This window comes from Uloborus diversus, chromosome 5, assembly GCF_026930045.1.
Source record: "Uloborus diversus isolate 005 chromosome 5, Udiv.v.3.1, whole genome shotgun sequence".
NCBI classification, from domain to species: Eukaryota; Metazoa; Arthropoda; class Arachnida; order Araneae; family Uloboridae; genus Uloborus; species Uloborus diversus.
In genome coordinates this window covers 12,775,652-12,800,705 of record NC_072735.1, presented here as the reverse complement: position 1 = coordinate 12,800,705, position 25,054 = coordinate 12,775,652, and the positions used below count along the sequence as shown (strand labels likewise).

Here is a 25,054-nt window from a genome sequence, read left to right as displayed (position 1 = left end):
TTCAGAAATAGCGTTTTTATTTTTCTTATGCTTATTTTTTTTTCTTTAGAACTGCAAGTTTCGGACATAAACGATGTCTATTGGATATGTGTTTTGCTGTATCCAATTTAACTTTAACGTCGGTCATCAGTGCATTTGGTTCATTAGAACGGAGGGATAATGCTGCTTGATTTCAAGAACCCGTAGTCTCAGTAAAAGTTTTTGAAACCCTTATCTGCTTTGACCTATCACTTCAAAGATGCATTCAAAACCTTGAGCCAGCACTTCCTTGAGAGTCAGCTTGTGTTTCATTCAAGTTTTTGTCGCCTCTTCTAGAATCGTGCCGAATATTTAAATAATGATAGGTTTTTCATTGACTTATTCTTCGGAGCAATACATAGTGCTCTTTTTGTAAGTTAACTGTTTTGAGTGTATTCCTTAAGAATACACATGAGCTCAAACATTGCATTCAAGCTATTTGAGCGGGTTTGCCCTTTCTCTAATTTTTCTAAAGCATAATTTTCTGGACTTTTAATTTTTTGTTATTATTTTTGAAAATGTTACGCATTTTCTCAATTGCTGAACATATGAAAACTGAACAATCGAATGAGAATACTAATTAATGTTCAGAAAAATATGCTCTATATTTTTATTGTATTCAAATGGTTAATCCACTGTTCACCATATGAGACATAGTTTTTCCTGCTCTTCTTGCAGGCATACAAAGACAGTGTTGCCAGATGGTTAAATCCAGATTTCTCCAATTCCCTTCCAACTTTTCCCCAAAAAGCGATGTTTTCTATCAAAATTCCCCAAATTCAAAAATTATTTTTCCACTAATATTTTCATGAAATAAGTCGACTTCCTCTAATACTTTTGTGTCTTGAAAAATGTTTTTTTCCCCCAAATAGCCAAATTTTCTTACAAAATTCCCCAACTATTTTTTTCCCATTTTCGCTTTTTTTGTTTTTTTGTCTTCTTTATCTTTATCTTTTTTTTATTTTTACTAATAATAAAGCTGAAAGTCTCTCTGTCCAGATCTCTCTCTCTCTCTCTCTCTCTCTGTCAGGATCTCTGTGACGTACATATCACCTAGACCGTTCGACCGATTTTCATGAATTTGGCAAAGAATTAATTTGTAGCACGGGGGTGTGGCACCTTTCAGCGATTTTTCAAAAATTCGGTTTTGTTCTTTTTCTATTCCAATTTTAAGAACATTTTCCCGAGCAAAAATGTCAAAAGATGGACGACTAAATTACCAAGTTATCATAATGCGGAACCATGACATGGGCAAACCAATTGGCGAGAAATTCATCACGCATTATTTGTAAATATGCAGGGGAACCAAAATAACTTTTAATTTTCTACTACGGGCAAAGCCGTGCGGGTGCCACTAGTCATGAGTACAAGCGCTTGACTGAGACATAAGAAATAACCAATTTTTTTTCTACTCGCATTTACTTACTCTGCTTCGGTATGTACATTTAAACTGTGATTTTTGTACATATTTATCCAAGAACATTCTTCATCACACGTATTTTTGCCTGTTTCACGTATCAACTAGTTACTCACGCAGAACTATTAATGCGAATTCCGTAGCATATTATTCCACATATTGCGAAATGCGAATTCCATAAAGTTGAGCAAAGCTAAACCAACGCTGTTTGATACAAACAATGTAACTACCAGATGTCAAGACGCGAATTTAAATATGAAAAAAAATATTTTTTCCCCAGGTTTTCCCCAAGGAAACAAATTTTTCCCAAAGATTTCCCCTCAAAACCCATTTCCCTAAAATTTCCCCAGAGAGCACCAGATTTCCTCAAAATGGGGAACTTTCCCCCAATCTGGCAACACTGTACAAATAAGGTAATCCAAACGTCATATGATGCTTGTAAAAATAGTCGTTTTATGAGTAGCAAATGCTGGAAAACTCTTGTACAGACAAAAATAGCGGAATTAGAAATCCTGCGGGATTTTGTTCTTATTCCCGCCAGATTAATCCTGCTAAATATCAAGCAGGATTCAGGAATGGAAACCCACCGTTGATCGTTAACTCAAAATTTTCCTTTTACGATGTGCATTTTCTGTATTTCATTTACTCGTGATTACGGTGTGTCTTATAATGCACTTTTTAAAAAGCTTTGAATTTCTTATGGGGCACCCCTTTAATTGTTTCTTTTTGATGAAAAAATACACACATAAAAGTTTCATAGAATTTGATCATAATTTAGGGGGTGCTACCAGTGATTAAAATTACATTCATTGTGAAAATAATGGTGTAAAAATCAACTCCCCAATCTATCTTGTTACATTTTTAATCAACATGAAATCAGGTTGGTTGGGTTTAACATAACACAAATGCCTATTTCTAATATATACAAGAAAATAATAAGCATTTCATGGTTGTCATTTTATGTAATAATGTCAAAAAAACAACCGAAAGTTCGGTAATGCCATTTATATCACAGGTTTACACTTTCGGTCTTTTACATTCAGCAATATTGTAAATTTTTCTCTTTGTGACAATACAAACTTTTTACTGATTGCTACTTATTATTCAGACTAAATAAATAAATTTAAAAAATAATAAAAAGAGAGAGATTTGACAAATTTTGCAGCAGTGGTAGCACTTTCTAAATATTATTCAATATTTATTTTTCAGATATGAGAATTTTTTTCTCATCCAAAGGAACAGAATGAGAGGGTTCCTCATGAAAAAATAACACCTTTGAAAATAACACGCACCCTACTCCTGATATATTTTAACTGAAAAGTTGCCACATCAATGTAAAAAATACCTTCCTGAAATTACCACCGAGCTATTCGTATTTGTGTCCAAACTGTATTTTGTATAGAATAAACGAATTAAATGAAACTTGAAAACGGCTAAAAATAGCCATTGACAATTATGTTAATAGTTCGTGTTGAATCGATTGGTGGAAAGTGGAACACAATTAGTTTTAAAAAACAACTATGCTACTGGGTTATTTCACGAAAGTGTCAACCTGTAGGACAAAATTTCAATTTCAATTAATATTAATTTGCTATACATCATTTTAGAGATGACATTCTTAATTTTCGAATCTGGTAAAAGTGTTTAAATGTTGAGCGTAGAATAATTGCTGCTTGAAGATCTTCAACAACAACATGTAAATTTTAACTATAAAGCATTCAAGAAACGCGAAATGTAATTTTTTAAGCATGAATTTCATGTAAATATTTTTCTCGGATATTGGTTGTTGTTTGAGATTTGTGTTTCTTTAATTTAATTCATCGATTTTTTTTCCTCGTTGAGCCAAATTTAAATTTCTGTGTTGAACGTCCTGTTACGTTCGTCACAAAACATCATCTTTTTCCTTCCACACTTTTTATAGGACAATAAAAAGAAAAACATAATGCAAAATATTCTCTTCTCAAAAGCTACCTTGAATGCATTTAAAATGCTGATTTTTTTTTTTTTTATACTCTAACCAATTGTTTCAGCGTGACGAAACTAACAAATTGATTGTGACGAATGTAATTGCTTGAAACAAACACTGCACCTTTCGAAAGTTTAGTTCGATAAAAATAAATTATTAATTGTATATTTTTAAAAAAATTAGTTTTTTAAATGTCACTGTATAATATTTTGTAATTTTATAGAAATATTACGGCAAAAGAAATGTATCAAAAAGACTGAGGAATCAACAATGAGAAGCCAGAAGATGAGAATCAATTGCAGGGAAGCTCGTAAGCTAACTTTGTTTAGAGTTGTAAACCAAAGCAACTTCATCTTTCTCAACATGCCAAGTGTACGAAAAGTTTCAAAAAGCATTATTTTCCAAGTAGTCCCAACAATAAACAGGATCATCTACGTTATCTTGCTAAATAATAATGATAATATTGGAATCACCGTGGTAGAAATGAAGTCAAAAAGTTCCTAGAAGAAGCCTTCTTGAAAAAACAATCCTTACAATTGATTTTGTTTTCGTAAAGATGATTACATTTCTTAATATTTTTCTGGAAGAAGAAGTTTCGCTTGCGAGTGATTAAAAAAAAGTGCGTTGTAAAGACCCACGATATAGAAGTAAAACTTGTATCTTTTCTTCATGTTTTACATTCTGAACTCTCATTTCACATTTACGTTTTCTCTCACCCCAAGCTCTTGTTCTGTTTGCGCCTGACTTATGCATATTCACATTGTACATTTATTTGAAATCTGCCTTTTAACTGTTGCCAAAAAACGATAAAAATGATAGTAATAATAAAGTTAATTTTGATGGTAAAAGTTAACAAACTAAATTCATGTCAAAACCTTAGCAATGTGAAATACGCTCTTGAATCTCATTATTTTTGGCAGCAATTAAAAAAACAACTACTTCAAATCCATCACACAAAAAGGTTGAAGATCAGAAATTTAAAACTCTCGCATAAAAAGTTTCACTTCAAAACAGAGGACAAAAAAATAATTTTTTCAGAAAGCCAATAAAAAAAGCATTTATTTCATCCATGGTGAAATTTTGTTGATAGCAGCGTTAATTTTAAGACAAAGTATCAGTGCTTACTTGTTAGTAAATATTTAGACACGTAACGCTCTAAAAAAACTAAACGAGTCTAGTTCTAAAATGGACTTCAGTAACCATGAAGAACGTAACTTCAGATTTACGTTTCTCACGATTACGTATGTCACACGTTATAAGAAAAATGAGTATTATTCTGAATTAAAAATAAAGTTACGGAATGAAAATAACGCAATGCATTATTTTTACAACATATATCTACCTAAACTTACAGAAATTTAGAGCTGAATTTTATGTTTCAAATTCAAGGTTGCAAAAATATTCGATCGTCATACTATAGTAGTGTAGTTTTAAAGACCAATTTATGCAATTTATACTGTGTTTTATCTTATGAATATTACACAGAGGTTTTATTATTTCACAAAACTCCGCAAAACCACAAGCGAATGATCATTAGACTTTTAAAACTCATGTTATGCAACGAAACAGAGTCACGATGAAATGATCCTCTTTATATTAAAGGCAATATCAGAAAGTCAGTGCTCTAAATTTAATATATGTGATTTATTTTATTTCATTTAGTGCTCATTTTTAACTTATGCGAAATATTTACTACAATTTTCTACTAATGGTAAGAGTTTCAAAAAAAAAAAAAAAAAAAAAAACGCAGAACTTACTTACATGCTCAGACAAAGGACATAATTTTGATTTTTGCATTTCAGATTTAGAGTTAAATTTTTTTTTGTAAACCGGTGCTTAATAAACTCTGTGCTTTGATATATTCAAGCCACTTATTATTGCTTCATAAAAAATGCTATTTGCTGTGTTAAAAATATGTTTTAATGTAACAAATAGTTTTAATAGAGATACTTCTTTTATAACCACCCAGTTCATTAACTCATGATACCGTTATAACTTAATATCTTATAATATCCAACTCAAGTATTTTTCAGAGCACGCTAAAACAGTAATATTTTGTTTTAAGCATTACTCACCAGGTGCCGCTGATTTGTCTTTAACATCCTTTTTCCAACTAACTTCTATAGTTGAAGATGTTGTACCGTCTATCTGAACTACAGGAGAAGTTGGAGGTGCTAAGAAATGACAGCAAAAAAATTAGTATCAACAATCATTAAATTAAAGTTCCCCTCGTATTGGTAAACAAAGTAAATACATAAACAATTAACACATATTATAAAGTATTCAATTTCTTGAATGAATGCAATGCAAAGGTCTAAAACATTTGCAATGCACTTACGGTGAATTGAAATCAACATTTCTGTGTAACTTGAACATAATCTTTAATTAATAATTTCATTAAAAAATATGCGTATAATACAATCCATAAATGTAATCGGTAAATAATGTTCATTATAAAGAAATGTGCTTTACTGAGCACCAATTTCGTAGCACAATTATTTTCATATCATATCACATTTGCTACTTTCTGTTGACGGACGATTGGGATACCATGAGCTCTCTGTAGATTCTGGATGATCAAAGCATATTTACAGTAATACATCTTAAATTCAAAAGAAAAAATGAGAAAATGGCATGCATTTTAAGAAATATTTTTTATCTTGATTCTTCTACATTAAAAATGACATTCTACGAAGTCAAAAGGGAAATTTAAGGGAAAACATTCTTATTATGTAAAATTGCTAAATATTTTCTCAAACAAATTTATGATTTCCGTATTAGTAAATTTATTATTCATAAATATACATGTAATAGCCTTTAACTTGTTATGTGAATTAAAATGAAATGTTTTCAATGTATTATGTTTTATATAGTGCTTAATAAATACTCTTGTTAGTATCAGAAGTTTGTTACAAAATGTGTTGACATAATGTTATAAAAGTTTTCATATCTGTTCGGATAGATTTTCTTTCCCATTTAGATCGGTATATTACAGAACATCCATACAGAACTTAATAGAATTGTGTTTACTAACTTGAATTTTGTGAAACAAATTTTTCTATCAGCTATTTTTCAAAAAAAAAAATATTTTATAAAAACATATATTTCACAAACGAAATTACGTAATTGACTCCGATACTCAGCATCTAAAGAAAATATTTGTTGGTAAAAATTTTCTAGCATGTATATTTAAAAACGCATTATATAATAGTGCTTCTTTTACATTTATAGAAGCGCCTTATATAATAGTGATCCTTTTACATTTATTTTATTTCCTTTTCAACTGTTTCATTTCGGAAGAAAGGGATAAACGAATAACATATTTATTTTAAAACCCATACATCTTATTTTTAGCTACGTAAATACAAAGGAGAAAAGGGTATGCCTTCAAACAATTCAACAATAGTTTTAATGCGCCTTTAGCTTCCAGTATTTTTATTATCCTTAGAAGACTATATTTAAAACATCATGCATGCATATTAATATCTCAAAATGGATAAAACAACCACTTTTTCATGCAGAAACCCATTTACTTGGCTCCATTGGAACGTCAAATATTTTTTTTTTCAAATAGTATGTTTCAAGCATGCTTTTAAACAAAACTCAAAAATAGACAGAAAAAACATCGTTTAAGAATAAGATGTACCTGTTTCTAATGTTTTCCCAACAATTCTGCTTGATTTCGGACCGGCACCAGCTGAATTGTACGCCTTTATAACAATGTCATATTTGGTAAATGGTTGAAGTCCTGTTATGTACGTCGACTGTACGTCTTTATTTGATTGGTGTTCAACTTGTTTGTAAGTGTAAGATTCGGTAGAAGAAGACAACCGATAACCAATGTAATATCCTTTTATAAAACCATGCTGGGTATCCTCTGGGGGCGGCTAAGAGGGAAATAAATATAAAATTATATTTTTTCTATAATTCGTTTGTTGTACACTTTAGCAATATTAGATAACTAAATAATACATATGCATAAATGGGCAAGCTTAGTGATCACATGTGATTATTTATAAAGCTGGTACGTGGAAGCTAAAACTAGCTGATGTGTGCCTCACATGACTTCCTTTTACTCATATTTCATGTCATTTTCCCATTATTGGTAATTTTAATATGATTTAATAGTTTACTCTCTAAATATTTCCTACAGTGGCCAAATTGAAACCAGATATAAAATTTAAAAAAAAATCGCCAAATTTGTTGCCAAGTTGGCTACAAAACTTGGCGACCAAAAGACTGGTGATATATCGCCAAGTGTCCGCCAAATTATAACACCATTTGAGTTTACATCGAAATTAACAATTGGCGAGATAAGAAATTGTCATAACGTGGAACCGTAACATGGGTACAAGCCAATTGGCGAGAAAATTCACCATACCTTATTTGTAAATATACAGGCGAACCAAAAGATCTTTTAACTTTTCTATTACGGGCAAAGCCGTGCGGGTACCACTAGTTGCTGAATAAAACAATGACATAAGACATTCACAGGCATTCAATCACGTAATTGTTTAAGAGACCAACAACAAGTTGAAGGCACAAACTTTTTTTCATTCTTTATCGTAAAACTCATGGTATAAGATGTAAATTTCACAAAACGTTTTTACTTGCTATGCACAACTTTATAAAGAGATCGGCATTACTCAAAAAAAATATTTTTCTTGGCACGTTTTTGTCTCATGACATTGATTTTACCTGTAAACTTAATCAAACTGAAATTAAACTTGACAGCCCTTTAGAGAGCTTTAAATATAAACAGCTATTAAGCTAAAATTCGCAAAAATCTTGAGAATTGTATAAAATAAGACGACTTAAAGAAATGACTCTTCCACCTTTATGTGCAAAAGATAACAATTTATTACATTCACAATTTAGTTGCTAAGTATTTGTGGCAAACTTATAAATTATTAAATTGGAATTCTATAAGAATTTAGGTTATTTCCATTGAGATGATTTTAGAAGAGGCAACGAATTGAAATGGATTGGTTATAAATCAGTAACACTTCTTTACTCTCCTGTAGTGTTGCTTATGATAAAGGCCGTAACCAATAATTCTATGATAAAGGCTGGCTATGTGTAAAAAATATATTTTTTTTCAAAATATGACATGTCAGTATTTATTTACTAAGTATCGAGTTATCAAACAGTAACAATACACCACATAACGTTAAGTTAAAATAATAAGTAGCAATATTTTTCTTTTGTATTCAAATGGAGCATTATTATTAATTCTTTCATGTAGCACCGCAATCGGCAGATGCAATTACCACGAGAACGCCCAGTTTCCCCCACCATATCGAGATACAAGGGCTCTATTCGATGCGAAACTTTGCTAGGAATGTAATTTTGCCAAGAGCACTGCAAGCTAAACGAGTATTTGAGCGATTTTGTACATGCCGCACAATATCACAGCAGAAAGTTGAAGACTTCCTGCATGTTGAAAATCCACCAATTGGAACCAGTTTCATATCTGCACTTTTGAGAGTAAGTGACCAGCGTCCAACTACACTGCTATACTACTGCTATTACTACTCTGTTGACATATTTTTTTAATCTTAAATAGGACATATTCTTACCTTCCAAGAAACTTTCATAGACTGCGCTCCGGTTGAATGTACTTGGACGTCCCTTGGTGATCCAGAAGGTACTAAAAAAATCGAATAATACGGAGGATTTCAATACTTTCAGAAAAAAGGGCTAATATAAGCAAAACTTGTTGAGTAAAATGTCAAAGATTAAACTTGTAATCGTCATTTTAAAGAAACTTTTAAGGTTCAGGGAGAACTTGAAACTTATCAATAATAACAATGCCGTCTGCAACAATGTATTTCAAGGTATAATCAGCAAAAGTAATACGAGCAAATTTAAGTCTTTTTACTTCAACAAATCTTGAGCTTAAAAAAAACTGTTCTGCATGATACTTGAAAGCAATCCATAGTAAAGTCTGTCCTTCGTATTAAATTTAGTAAAATACGCATTTAAGTCCATCGTTGACAAAATCTGTGGCTTAAAAATCAATTTATTTATGCCTTAAACGCAAATTTAATCGCACAAAATACAAGGTGTCTTAAAGCTTTAAACTAACAAGGTCGTTTAAAAACTTAACCTGGTCAGCTATCAAGGGCGCCCATATGCAAAATTTTAAGGGGGGGCTCAGATATTTTCCTCACGGTTTAGCAGGATATTTTCCCCATACAAACCGATTTCAGGACAGATTGGAGTTATTAAAATTTGACATTTTCAATAACTTATTCAATAAATGCTGAAAAAGGAATGTTTTTACATTTTTGCAAAAAAAAAAAAAAGCAAGGAAATTTTTATTTCAAAGGAGGGGCTTGAGCCCCCCCTACCCCACTGTATGGGCTCCCTTGTCAGCTGTAACACAATGAACAAGCTTTACGTAGGAACCTTGCCTTGAAAAAGCAAACTACAACCGCTGGAGGATGGTTTCACTGGTGGGCCACGGAAAACGGCAATTATGTCCCGCACGGGAAGCCTCATATATTTCATTCAAAATAATACTTAAAAAAAAATAAATGAACAATTTTTTCTGCTTAACAAATTACAAACTTATGTATGATTTCTTAAGCAAAATATTTCGTCATTACACTTTTAAAATTATTACTTTTAAATGAAATGTATGAAATGCCACGTTCGGGACAAAGGGTTGAATTTTTCGTAGAACAACCGTGGTGAGGTGTAGGAAAAAGTATGATAGCCCTGGTGTGGTGTAGGAAAAATAATGATAGCCCTGGTGTGGTGTAGGAAAAATAATGATAGCCCTGGTGTGGTGTAGGAAAAAGAATGATAGCCCTGGTGTGGTGTAGGAAAAAATATAATGTCAACAGCAGGACTTAGATGATTTTGATTGAAGAACAGGATTGCATCACAGGATACGCAAAATTGTTCCCATTCGCCTCAATGCACGTTTTACAACCTCAGCGTATATATTTACGGACCTGTTCAAATTAGCCAGGTGTGTCATTGACACAATCGCCGCTTTCGAAATGCATGTCTTATATTACGGAAGTCTCACTCAGCACGGATTTCAAGTGTCGTTTCAGTTAGAAATCCAAGGGATTCAGGTCAGGAAATCGTGGTAACCCCTAGCTATCAGTTTGCATTTCAACACAAGTTCCTGTGTAAATCTCGTTCATAATAATATGACAAACCATAATACTCAGATTGCAAACAACCGTGTGTCTGTTCCAAACATGCGTTAAAGTTTTTTTTTCTTCGCAATAATATGGAAATCGAGCAATATAAGTAAATTTTAGATTGCCTAAAATATTGGTTCATAAATTAAAGAATAGTAGATGTATAAAAAAATCGATGCATATTTGTTTGCAAAAAAAAAAAAAAAATGTCGATCAATTTGCGTGTTATTTTTTTCCATACAATTCGGTTAGTAAGTTTTTTGGCAGCATAACTGTTCTATATTTACCTTCTTCTTCGGTTGTCACGTTAATTACTGCACTTGCGTTGCTTTGACCAATTGCATTCTCTGCTATGACCCTCAAATAATAAAGAGTTACAGGTGTCAGAGCTCGCAGCGTTGCACTGTTGTCTGTACCGGAAACTATCAGTTGAGATGTTTGTCCGTTCCAGTTCATGTCTAAAAAAATTGAAATGTCTTTATTAGTCTTTCATTTTGTTTACTTTGCCCAAAAATACAGTTTTCTTTCATTACTCGTCTCATTTCCAAAGGATACGGAAATCTTAGTTCCAGAAAAATATTATAAATATACAGGGTGCTCCAAAACTATCTTTACAACTTCAAAAATTCATAACTTCGAACATAAACAAGATATTTAGACTTTTGTTGTGTTACTGCAACTTTTAAAGTTTTTTTCAATAGGCTGAACAGTTATAAGTGAAGATGTGGACACCTCAACAGATATCGTGTCATGGTTCATACAGACGAAATCAGATACACAGGTTCAACTGATCCGGTGCTCGTGAAGCTTTTGTTCCATGCACAGATGGAGGGACTCTTTGGAATTTTGTCCTGAAGTTCCATTGAACCTGTGTATCTGATTTCGTCTTTATGAACCATTGAGCTTTCTGTTGTGGTGTCCACATCTTCACTTATAACTGTTCAGCCTATTAAAAAACAACTTTATTAGTTGCTGTAATACATGCAAAGAACAGAATGTAAATATCTTGTTTATGTTCGAAGTTATGAATTTTTGAAGTTGTAAAGATAATTTTGGAACACCCTGTATTTTGATAAGTGCATTGCATTTCTAAGCACGGTAATATTTTATTATTTTTTTAATCGAATGAGATAGTTTAAACGAAGGAACCATACTATATACATCAAATAAATACTAAATTATATATCATTATTTAATATTTTAAAAAAATATATAAAATATTGGATGGAAACAAACCTGATGTGGTCTGATATTGAACAATGCTTCCAGTGATATGGCTGTTTCCGTTGTGATTCACTTCCCAAATTAAACTTACCGATCGACTTGTCGTGTTGACAACTGTTACATTAGATGGAGAATCTGGTAATCCTGCAAAGAAGATTTTTAATATGCATTTTAAATCGTCATAAAAAAAGTTAAGCAACATTAATAACGCTGTGCAAAAAAAATAATAAAACAATAATAATAATTTTAATTTTGACAGCTGGAATTCAAATTATGTTTTTCGCGATCACGAGTGTGTGTGTAGGTGTCTGTATGTATGCGTGTGTGTGTATGTGTTTGTGTGTAGGTGTATGTATGTATATATATGTGTGTGTGTGTAGGTGTGTGTATGTATGCGTGTTGTGTGCAGTATATGGATGCAACCTGGAGACGGCTTTCGCTAGAGGAGCAGCATCGTGAGGATCCGGTCGGCGGTGATGCTGCAGGGGGTGGCGATGGCGGGGGGAAAATAAAATCATTAGACATCAAAACAGTCAAATGAAAGCAAATAAGCAATCGTGATGCCTCAAAAAAAAAAAAAAAACTTAATGATTCTTGCAATATTTCTGCAAATTCTAGTGTAAAACAATCTGCTAAATCCAAATAAGACCACCATTTTCCCGCATCATTTACCCTTTTTTGGAGGCAGATTCTTCTATTTTTCTCGATTCTCGACTGTTACGAAGCCGATATTTCGATTTTGTGGGGAACGAAGCTTTATGTTAACCGTCAACATTTCTCAGAAAGGTTAAAGAAGTAAAAATTTTTAAAACGTTTGATCCAAGGAGGGATATTCGGAGGGGGGGGGGGCTGATTTTTGGGGAGGGAGATTTTTTCCTGCCCTAAGTTATATCTCAAAAAATAAAACAAAATCTTTTGGTATTTATATTGATTTATTTGTCTTTTTTTATCTATCTGTAACAAAAGCCCTGGAGGGGTTAACATTAGTATCTACATTTTTTTTTTTTTTTTTTTTGCATTTCTGTCATATTTTACTTACGCATTATAGTTGAAACTTACGTATTTGGTTATAATAAAGCAAAAAAATATCCAATTCCATCAGTTTACAATGAAGTTGTTTCCTTCAGTTAGAAGTACTACTTTTAGCCTCTGAAATAGGTAAAATAAGAAAAAAAAAATTACATGGAGCCAGGAAAAACTTTTATTTTCTCAACCATTATTTTTTATTTAATTTTCTTATATATTCGATTTTGGAAATAAGGCGTGGACTTTATGACGTCACAAACAGTTCTCTGACGTGCTACTCCATTGTCGAGCTAAATGTTTACGCTTTGCTGCTAACCGCGTTGCCAGAACATGATGATTTGTGCTGTGCGCTAATGATCAGAGTTTATGGTATTTCATCACTTGTGATGTCATGTGCAGAAGCGTAAACAATGAATTTCTATCTATGAACCTATTAAAAAATGTAAAAAAAAATATTAAACATTGTCAAATTATTTAAAAAAAAGGTTAAACCACACGTTTTTAAGCATGCTCTTTCAGAAAAAATATTTTTCAGAACTCAGAAAAACGATCCAATAATATGTCTGGGAATCATTAATGTGTTTTTCCCTGACTTTAAAATCTCGTTTTTGTAGATATTACGGTTCACTTGCACACGAAGCCAGAATACATGTGAATAATTATAATTTAGAAAATCAGTATAATTCTATTGTTATATTACCGAATATGCTGCGCTGTTAAACAAAAATTTAGTGTTATAACGATGCGAACGAAAAATTCGTAACAATTCCTGAAAACGACTCGCAAAATATTCTAAGTTATTCTTTTAAAACTCTTTTTCACTGATATGGTAATGAGAATCACACAATTTAAATATTTAAAGACGTGTCTGTACGATATCGTGACTCTACATAATTTTAGCTCATAACGGCATTGAATAAAGAAATATTCTATAAAAGTAGTAATCAGCTCCTTGTAATTAGTGTTTCTTGCATGTTTAGGGAATCGCATTAAAGTAAATTGCGTCCCAAATTATTATGTCATTTGTTGAAAACGCCGGACATTTTGAAATGCTGTTACGATTGCATAACTATTGTTTTAAAGTATTTTAATTACAGAGTGTTCATTACGTAAGACATGAGCTAATTGCATGAATAATTTTGTTCGATTAGGTTTCAATCTTATAATTGCTTAGAAAGTATTTTCGCCTTAAAGTGAATGGTTCATGTCAAGAAGTGTATTATAGTGTACGTTTTTTAAAAAATATAAGCATTGCATGTGGATGCAACTTTTTGTTTTGTATTGCTTAGATCTTTTATTTTCTTAGAATATTCCCTAGAAAAGTTATATTTTATGAAAACGTAATGTTTTGTATAAATATTCGATTGAATTTGCATCACGTAATTCGTCAATTTGTATAAAATATGCATTATTTTTAACAAATAACAATAAAAATTTGAATGTTTAATTACACTGCATTAAACCAAACTGATATCAAATCCGTCATGTATTGAAAACAAAATCGAAATTAACGGGAGGCATGCAAGAACCGATGTGAAAGACAATTTCATAAACTTTTCCTTATGCAGTAGAAAGCTTTTGTTAGTTCATATTTTTTTTTCTCTGTCAGCCGTACCATAACAATGACTTACTATTTAAGACCATCGGCATACCTTGTTCTGTTGTGTGTTTCAAGGAATGTGTTCACTTACAAAACAGAATATTTATTCTCCCTAAACATTTGGATGATGAACTATCCCAAAAACTAGAGTCAAAAAATAAAAAATATTTAAAAAAATCACATATCTGTTGAGGCAATAGATATCTAGAATCTATCATTAACTATTGGTTTTAGAATTCTATTGCCGCTCTATTTTAGGTCCATTCGTGAATAAATTCCGAAGTCCGTGGTATTTAACAAATAGGAAACTAATGAGAAACTTCAGTTTAATCTCACAAGTTAGAATAACTCCTGACGAGTTCGGGGTAGCTTATTGAATATTTACTCTCAATACTGTCATTTTTGATTAGTAGCCTTCTGCGTATTACACAATACTAACATTTATAGAATAACGCGTAATATTAATATTACGCTTCGTCTAATCATAATAGGGCAAATCCAGGGGGAAATGACTGATATTTTTAGAGCAAAACTGTGTATTTTGCAACATTCAACGCAAAATATATGTTGTGCAAACGATCGTTTTTCCTGAATTACTGTATTTTTTAAGCTTAATTTAATGGCATAATGGGGTGGTTTCCGTCAGCCAAAAGTACTACTTTTAGTCATTAAAATGGATAGAATGAGCAAAAAAAAAAAAAGAAAGAAAAAAGATGGACCCAGAAAATAATTTTATTTTCCCAACAGTTTTTTTTTAAATTAATTTTTTAAAATGTCTGATTTTTCAAACAAAGCGTGGTCTTTATGACAACACAAATGATGCAATTTGGCGCCTCTTTCTTCTACGTTTGCACGTTACGATAATCAAACAGCGAATTAAGATTGCGCTGTATGCTTGTTATCAACCCTGTCGTTGCCAATACACGTGAGTAAAGATGCGAATTAAATATTTTGTTCTGTGAATGGCAACATTGAACGGCATTTCATCATTTGTGATGTCACACGACAGAAATATAAGCAATGAAAACGCACTGATTTAAGTACTTTTTTAAAAATTTTAGACTTAAATAAACTCTTTAAAAAAATGGTCAGATCCAATGTTTTTAAGCATGCTCTTTCTGAAAAAAATACTTTTAAAATTTTGGAAACGACCCCATTGAAATCTTGAAATTCATTTTAGATGATTTAAACCAAATGTTTACAAGCACGGTAATTGACTGGTAGGGCACTGTTTAAAGTGTCAGTCAGTTACCGTGTTTTTAACGAATTTTAAAAAATCAACAAAAATGCATTTCGAGATTTCAACTGGACCTTTAAATTCAGCTTAAAAATACAATAATTCAGAAGAAAAGATCGTTTGCATTACGTATAATTTTCGTCGGACTTTGCAAATTACTTGCTGTTTTACTCTAAAAATGTCAGTCAGTTATCCGTGAAATGTGTGTATAAAAAGTATAAATTCAGTTTTAGTATTAAAATAAAGGCAGTTGTTCAGTAAGGAGTCACCCGTGGTAATTTGTTTTTTTAAAAGAAGTTAGCTGTGATTTTATTTGCAGCCGTCGGCAGTTAGAATTGTTTTCTTTCGTTACTAGTTACATTAAATACGATTTTAAGCACTAGTTTCAGTGTTCAACGACATATTCATATTATCAAATAGCACTGTAAGCTGTAGTAAAATAAATAAACAAATTATTTCATTACAAAAAAATCAATATTTTAATATTATAAAGGGTTTTTTTTCTAAAATGAATTAACAGCTTTACTCCAGGATTAAAATGTATGTTAAGCATTGAAAAGTACTGAATGTGGTGTGTTTTGGTTATCTTAAAGAATTTAAGATATTTCACTATACATACAAACCTCAAGTTACTCTCAATCTTATTGACAATAGCACTAAATAGATTACATAACAATGGGTCCTCAACTGGTAGAATTTTTTCCAAGTTTTTCACCACTTAAAAATACAAACTTGCCGGTTCAGTGAAATCTTGTATCAACGATTACTGATATAGCGAAACATCCGATTCAACGACTTACATTTTCAGTTTCAATTTAATTTTGATTGCATTGCTCGAAATCCCTTACAAATAATTTCGAGTTACAACAAACAAAATTTGCGCTGCATTAAAGTTCGTTGGAACGGAATTTCATGGTATTTGAAAGTCGAAAATTTTAACGATTCCAATATTTCAATTTTATTTTATTTTTCATTACCTTCATTTGTTTTTTGATTTCAATTAATTATATAATTCTTTGGAACATTAACATGCACACTTAATTTTCAATCAAGAATTTATTTTTAAAAATGAAAAATATTGCTAACTTTTTTTTAAAAAATCAATAAGTTTAAGAAAGGGGTCACAGTACCTTCCATTTTTTTTTTAATTTAAGTAAATTTTATATTTCTTTGAAATCATAACATGCATACTTATTTCTTAAACAATAATTTATTTTCAGAATTAAAAAATATTGCCTACTTTTTTTAAAAAAATCATAAAATTGAGAAAAATTTCAATCGTTTTAAATCTCTAAGGCTTTTTTTATTTTTGCACTAATTCAAAAAAGTGTTTTGCCAAATAATCACTATAATCATCTCTAAAAATCCGTGCATTCATTTGCTTACGGGTTAATTAGAAAATTTTCTGTGATTAATTATGTAAAACATCATTTTTTTTTTTAATTTGGTTTTTAAAGGTTTAACATGCTCTAAACATTCGAGTAATTTATAAAATACTTATCCAGTGCACAGTTTTGTCAATTATGTTATTCCAATTGCGAAAAGTATTACTTTAAAGCTGCATTTTTAATAGAAAAAAATCCTTAGGGATTCTAATGACATGAAAACAAAAAAAAAAAAAAAAACATCATCGAGAAAAAGCAATTTAAAGTTTTTCTTTTGCATCAGAACGCATAGCGAGCATGACCTAAAACCACTCATAACTTTTTAAATATTTGAATTAAAGCAATGAAACTTTTCTCCTCTGATCAGAATAGATTTTAGTTTGTAAATAAGCAATATTTTTTTTTTGATCGTTTCATCATTTTTGAGGTAATGTAACCCCTTAAAAACCGTTTAAAGGTACTACCATAATTAGGATGTTATAATAAACTTAGATATACACTCAAGAATAAAAGCTGCACCTAAGTTTTGGTTCTAATTGCCAAGCACTTGGAAGTCAAAATACCTCCTGTCTTTAATATCCATTCCATTGTATTGGGTAAGTTTCTGAAATCAATAACACCCGAGAATTCAGACTGAAAGTCACGAAGCGTTCCAATTGCTCAAAGTGCTTTAATCAGCTTCTAATTTTAAGGGAGTTTTACTTCTGGGACTCGAAGCCTCGCTAAGAATACTTTAAAGATAAAGTTTGTTTCTTCAAAGTCTGTTTCATTACTATTGTTGTTTTTCTTTTGTTTCTAAGTTCGCGGAGAAAGGCTGTTGACTTTGCTCTCATTTTCCAAATCTGCTTGAAATGTTTGCTTTCTCTGTTTATTCGTGGCCGACTATTTGATTGGTCAGATTAGAAGCAAACTTTGTTTTGTTGGAATAATTTATTAATTCTCATGCTAAATCTTTTATAGACTTTACTTGCAGCCGTAAGGTGTGTTATCTCAAGCTAAAATATGTATTTTTTTCATTACAAATGTTCTGCAAATGTAAATCTATACATATATTCCAAACATATAAATGATCACTAACTATAAAAGGAAGCTTGCTCTGGGTGTTATTCCGCAGACTTTTCAACTTTTTTACAGCCATTTAAGTAGAAAATAATCCCTCTTAGGAAAATGTATTTTGTTTGTGCATGCATTCGATGTAAAATATAAAATAATAATCTTATTCGAGTTAAAAAAGTAAATACATTAAAGCAGTGGATTGTGATATGCTTATTATTATTAGAAAAGTCGATGAAACTTTAATTATAAATAATATTTAAGCTATGAATAACAATTTAATTGTTTACTATTGCGGGTACGTGCGCGTGCCAAACGCCGAAGGTAAGCAAGAAGAGGTCTAGGCATGTTCGAGATGCATGTTCCTCATACATCTTGAAGCCCCCCCCCCTTTTTTTTTCTTTTTTCATGTTTAGCAGAATTTAAAAGTACATAATCGAAAAATTATCATGTGTTTTTTGACTTTCAGGACATATTAAAAACTGAAAAAGAACTGCACAATATATATATATATATATATATATATATATATATATATATATATATATATATATATATATATATGCAAGTGTGAGAGCCTGTGTAGAATTTGTGGCGCTGTCTAGCGGTATTATAAACGATAATGGTACTCCTCATTGTAGAAGCATGTAGGATTCGTACAAAGAACTACAACCAGTTGACGACAAATAATATTTATTATTAACAACACAAAGCACAAGACAAAGCACACACTGGAAAAAAGACGTCCACCGTCTCTGACCTTAAACAGGCGTCTCTTCTCTTTTCTGAACTCTCCGCCAGAGGGCAGGGTTGCACGGAATGAACGTAAATTGATGTTGCCATCTTATTTCCTACATATTCGGCCATCCTGCAAGAACTGGCCTCACTGACTAAACATAAAACTTCGATATATGGAAACAAACATAATTGAACTTAAGATAAATCACAATGAAAGTACATGTTAATATGACAAAACAAAAAGAATAAAACATAATCCTAAATTCGTTTGAATAGAATTTCAGAGGAAGAAGTCGTTAAGTTACGGTCCTCATGATTATTCACTTTTTTACGCGTCCGATAGTTGATTTTCTTGTTTTCGGCCTGAATATTTTTTCGGGGTACTCCTGTTGCTTGCTGATGTAGTACTCTGTCATCGGTGCGGTAGTCACTATAAGCTTTAACGGTGAACGTTGATCCTCTGTCAGTTATTATTCTTCAGGCATTTCCAAAAGTCTTCGGTTGCAGTCTCAGTTTATCGTTCTTTCTTTCTTTCGAGTGTGAGACAGGTCTAACTTTGATTCCGTCTTTACTTTTTGCTTCGATGTACCAAACTTCCTCTACCCGTTTGCGAAATTTAACGTCTTCTTTAGCGAGTACGAGTGATGCTTGTTCTAAAATGTCAGAACCTATGATCCCTTGAAAATCTAAATACCATTCAGGCACAACATGCCATGCCAAAGTATATTTTCGTTCATCCAATTCAAACTCTTCCTGGAAAGATCCTTTAGTCTTTACTTGAACTTTACCTAGGCCGGATAGTACAATTGTTTTTTTTTTTTTTCGAAAGTTCGGAGGGTTTTATGATTTTTTTTGCTGTTATCTTCGCGTATTAGTCTGGCGTAACTACCGTTGTCGATAAATGCATTAAAAACGTTATTTTTTCAGTCACTTCCCTTATCCCTATTTTTTCTTCTAAAATTTTCAAGCAAACTTGTACATCTGGACATTCTACACCATAATGACATGGAATTCGGCAGTAACAACATATCAATTGCCTCGGTGAATTATTTCTCTCGACTTCGATTCGTCTGAAAATATTTTCTCTCGCTTCTACTATTTTCGTTCCTAAAATAGTCCGAGTTACGTGAAAAATTCTCAAATTTAATATCTTCTCTGTCATCATATTTTTCTCTTTCATACGAATAGGACGGTTTCAGCTTCAATGTCCTTCGTACGTCCTCATATTCTTTATATTTCTTTGCTGATTCAATAGGTGAACTAATGGTAGTCCATTTATCCAAAAAATGTTCCTTTAACTTGTTTGGTGATTTTCTCTTTATTTGGTCGGCTATAATTAAATCGCCAAGTTGTTCGTACGTTTCATCTTCAAACCTGTAACGAAATATGTTTTCAATTCGTGGTAATGATTTGACCATGTGTGTCCGGGACTTTTTGGTGCCAAATAAATAGTTGGTACAGTTTTTCCGGAGACATTTTTAATCATTTTAAGAGTAGGCTTTTGACGTGGTTATAATCGTTCATTTTTTCGGCGGATTCTGTGGCGATTATGTGAGCAACGTCTATCAGTATCAATCCTATAAGCTTTTGGACCCAATCTTTCTTCGGCAGCACAGAGTGAGGTTTAAGCTAATATCGTTTTTCATATCAGACTTGTGGAACGTTTCATTAACAAATTTAGTTGTCGTTGAGGCGTTTTTCTTAGAACTATCTGGATTCATTTTGTGTTCCATTTCTCAAGCTCGAATTCCATCTCTTTTCCGTATCCTATTTTTTTCAAGTTCACATTGTTTCCACTCTTGTATTCTTAACGTTGCAAGTTCATGTTTCCTCTCCTCTTGTATTTTTAATTTTTCAAGTTATCTCTGTTCTTATAATTTTAATTTTTCAAATTCTCTCTCTTCCTGCATTTTTAATTTTTCAATTTTCCCCTCTTCTAGTCGTTTTTTTCCTGCATCTGCGCTTTCTTTCAAAATAGCTTTGATCATAGCTTCTGCATCTTCTTCAACATATTTTGGGTGTCGGTGATAACCATTTCCTTCATCTTAACTTTAATGGCATCCGCCTCAACCGTTAATCCTAATTCTTTTGTAACTCGAACAATTCTGCTTTCTCATAACGCAGTAGAATACCCAATTTGTCTCACAGTTTCGTAAATTGGGGACGGTTTTTAGAAACAGAGCCTTTGAAACTTAAATACACTGATTTGGATTATGCAATTACGAAAACTAAAAATAAATTGAAATATGAAATACAAGTACAAAATACTGTAAAAGAAAAACATATTCATAGCAATAATCAATTCTCTTTTCTTAAATTAAATGCATACGATAAATAATTGTTTCATGTAATAAAAGATACCAAAAGTAAAAACAAAAAGTAAGCAACCCAATTTAAAAGCAGTATTTCACCAAAAATAATTTCCAGGTAATAAATATCAAAATGGTCCGAAAGCAAAAAGAAAAATGTAAAACACCAACTCATTTCTTCTCCCCTTCTGGTCAGGAAAACCATAGCGTAGCGTGTTCTAAAAATAGATTTAATACCAGGGGGAACATTTCCTTCTTTTTCTTCTCTATATTTCCATAACAGAACATTTAAAAACAGAAATTAATACTGATAATATTATTTTCGAAATCTGTCGCACTAATGTCACGGACAGATATAACATTCAATTATGAAATAAATCAAAACACTCAATGATACGAAGAATAAATCAAATGAAGAAACAAACTCCGAATGATTAAGAACTTAGAAATATAATGAATGCATGCGTTTTTTTCGAAGAGGCTCCATTGTAGCCTTGAAATAGCTATTTGCTGTATTTTCTTCAAAATTTGTGCTTTATTTACGTTGGTTTTTCACTTTAATGCATGCATTTCACCAATATTTTCGTCGGCGCTGCTTGAACGTTTTTCACGAACTTAACTACGATATAAAAAGGAACGATGTGTTCTTATTGTCCTTGAAGGCGTCGGAAATCTGCAAGTACTTGGTACTTGCAGAAAATCGACGGGGAACAGTTCAAACTTTACAATTCCACTACCATTTTTCGTTCCCTATTGAAGGACTATACTGCGCTCGCTGACCGGAATGTATTCGTACTGACATGTTTGACGGTTTAGCATGAAATTCGCCGCCAGCTCAGTCATTTCCAGCCGAGGACTGCAGTTTCGTGCTTAATAGCACTCATCAGCCCGGCATAGGAAAGTGACTGAGCTGGAGATGGAAAACCTCTTAAGAAACCCAAAAGTGCCAAACAAACTGGTAGCTAATATATAATTAGCACAGATCAGACGAGTGACCGAAGCAATCGTTCGGTTCAACTCGAAGATTGAAGGCAAGGCATAGTATATTCAGTAAATTACCGCCCATTAGCAAGGGCTAAAGCAGAAATAATCACAAAACTGCAGTCCTCGGCTGGAAATGACAGAGCTGGCGGTAAATTTCATGTATTTCTGCTTTAGCCCTTGCTAGTGGGTGGTAATTTACTGAAGTTCTTTTTTGCTTTAATACGGCGCAATGAATTCACTTGAACGACTGCGGTAGAAATCTGCAAGCAATCGATGCTCGAAGAACATCGACGGAGAACAGTTCGTTTTCTTTAACACGGCACTTGAGGACCGGTAGAAATCTGCAAGTATTTAGCACTTGGCAGGGAACATAGATGAGGGGGCAGTTCTGTTTCGTTATTAACACAGCGTAGTAAGTTCACCTGATGGAGGGCGTTGGAAGTCTGCAAGTATTTAGCACTTGGCAGGGAATACAGATGAGGGGAAGTTCTGTTTCGTTATTAGGACAGCGTAGTTCACTTGATCGAGAGCGTTGGAAATCTGCAAGTATTTAGCACTTGGCAGGGAACATAGATGAGGGGAAGTTCTGTTTCGTTATTAACACAGCGTAGTAAGTTCACTTGATTGAGGGCGTTGGAAATCTGCAAGTATTTAGCACTTGGCAGGGAACTTAGATGAGGGGAAGTTCTGTTAGTGCTGCTGGTACCAAGTACTAGATCTAAATCTGCTAATACTTGGCACAGAACATCGATGGTGAACAATTTTTTTTTTTGCGGCACAGTAATTGTAATTGATCGATGGCGGAGGAAATCTGCAATCATGACAAGGAACATCGATGAAGTTCTTTCGGTTTATTGGTTATTATGAAAGATAATGGTATTTATTGTAGTAAGATGACGGATCTGTTCCAAAGAACTACAACCAGGTGACGACATATAATATTTATTATTTACAACACAAAGCACAAGACAAAACAGACGCTGGAGAAAAGACGTCCACCGTCGCGGACCAGGAACAAGCGTCTCCTCTCTTTTCCGAACTCTCCGCCAGAGGGCAGGGTTGCACAGAATGAACGTGAATGGATGTTGCCATCTTACTTCCTACCTATATATTTTCGAACTTTTTTCAAAAAGTAGATGGACTTCAATGAGGTCTTAGAAACTGGAGATTAAACTGAGAGATATTCTCTAAGATATATATTTACTTTGGTTACACGACAAGTTATTTCTAGCACCTTTTTTCTCAAAAGTATATGCATATCTATATATTTAGTTATTTATTTATTTTGTGTATTTATTTTGTGAGGTCAAAAGTTCATTTTCTAAGGAACTAAGCTGTAATGCATTTTCCAATTTCTGCTATTAGTTTACACATTTTATACATACATCTATGGAGGCTTGGATTTACCTACAAGCTAAGCAAGCTATAGTTTGCGGCTCCCCTTTGTTAAGGGCCCTGAAATCCCGGAAATTAGTATGATTTATTTAAAAAAAAGAAAGGAAAGTTCTTGAAAGAGAATTTTTTATTTTCTTGTGCTTGAAAACCTTGAAAATTTGGAAAAGTGTGGCTACAAACCCCAAGTGGGAGGAGTAGGGAGAAGGAATGCCAATATATGTCAAATTCAGCTCCTTGATTTATCCTGCACCAAAAATGCAAAAACAAGGTTCTTACGTTTCTGAAACATATTACCAATTTTTATTGTTTTGGTTTTGCTAGCTTTTATTTTACTTCTTCTGCATATTGTCAGTTTTTTTAACACGGAAAAACAAACACTGCCTCTATTCCTTTTCATCTTCTATCCCACTTGCAACTGAAGAGAAGTTATTGTCATTAAAAATCTATAGTTTTTTTTTCTTTTAAATTTAAAATAGCTATTTCTTACAAAGTTAGAACTGGTGTGTGAAAATTAAAAATCATATACTAAAATATCAGAGACTGGAAAGTACAAATGAAGTGAGTTAAATAATTTTAATAGTTCTAGAGTCCATGAAAATAATTAAATAAATCTCTGAAAAACCGAAGCAAAGATCAAATATTATTTCGTATCAAGTGTATAAATTATGCATTGTTCAAATGGGCACTATATTACCTATTTCCTAAATCTGTACATCATTTCCTTTAAAGCATTTTTTACAATTGATCATTTTATGTTTAATTCATTGTTGTATTTGTCGGTGGGTTGGAGGGGTGATTAAAAACTAACTGCACCGAAAGCCCATGTGAGCAAAAACATTTGTCTTTTCTTTTCCTGCGCTCTCTCTCTCTCTGGCAACTGCAGTCATTGATTTGTCGAATCAAAAACCATTATTACTATGCATTATCTTAATTTGCAAAAGAGTATATAACTTTAAAAAATGTTTTGTTTGCCTATTTCTGTCCTGATATTTTTGTAGTTCCAACTACATCTTGTAAGGCTTCAAAATGCAGAATTCTACATCTATTTTTCAAACTTTTCTCTGGGCTGAGAAACCCCCGGACCCCTTACGATTGGGGATATTCTATATTCCACTTAAAGGGGAGTCCTGGATCATTCTCTTGATACCAATCCCTTTCTTAAGGCAAATCCAAAAAGGACATCAAGGAAAAAAAATATGAAAAAAGTAAAAGCATCCCTTTATGTATGAGAGGAAAGAGACAAACATAGTAAAGGGGGGGGGGATTCCCTCTTATACCACCCATAGAAACGTTGTTCAAACTGCAAAAAGGGACCCTATACCTGAAACAGCTTAGCACCCCCCGTGAAGTCTAAATCCGGCCATGCATATATGTTATAGATATATAGTAGTTATAGCGTTCAGATTTAATCGTTAATAATATGTTTTTTTATTAATCTACTAAGTTCAAACACGTTTTTTAAACTTGCAGTCAACGACACTGGATGAAAACAATAAATGAATATAACAATATAATGATGATAATACAGAGATTTTTCAAATA

At 32.4% G+C, this 25,054-nt stretch overlaps 1 protein-coding gene across 1 annotated transcript in view; it reads right to left on the bottom strand.

Annotated features, from left to right (window-relative positions):
• The window catches only part of LOC129222448 (cell adhesion molecule Dscam2-like), a 327,768-nt gene that overhangs the window by 15,000 nt on the left and 287,714 nt on the right, over nt 1-25,054 (bottom strand). Inside the window, exons 16-20 of the mRNA XM_054856962.1 lie at nt 11,798-11,929; nt 10,849-11,019; nt 8,981-9,051; nt 7,048-7,288; nt 5,477-5,575 (exon numbers count right to left, since the gene is read on the bottom strand). Coding sequence (XP_054712937.1) covers nt 5,477-5,575; nt 7,048-7,288; nt 8,981-9,051; nt 10,849-11,019; nt 11,798-11,929 — 714 coding nt within the window. The remainder of the gene's footprint in view (nt 1-5,476; nt 5,576-7,047; nt 7,289-8,980; nt 9,052-10,848; nt 11,020-11,797; nt 11,930-25,054) is intronic.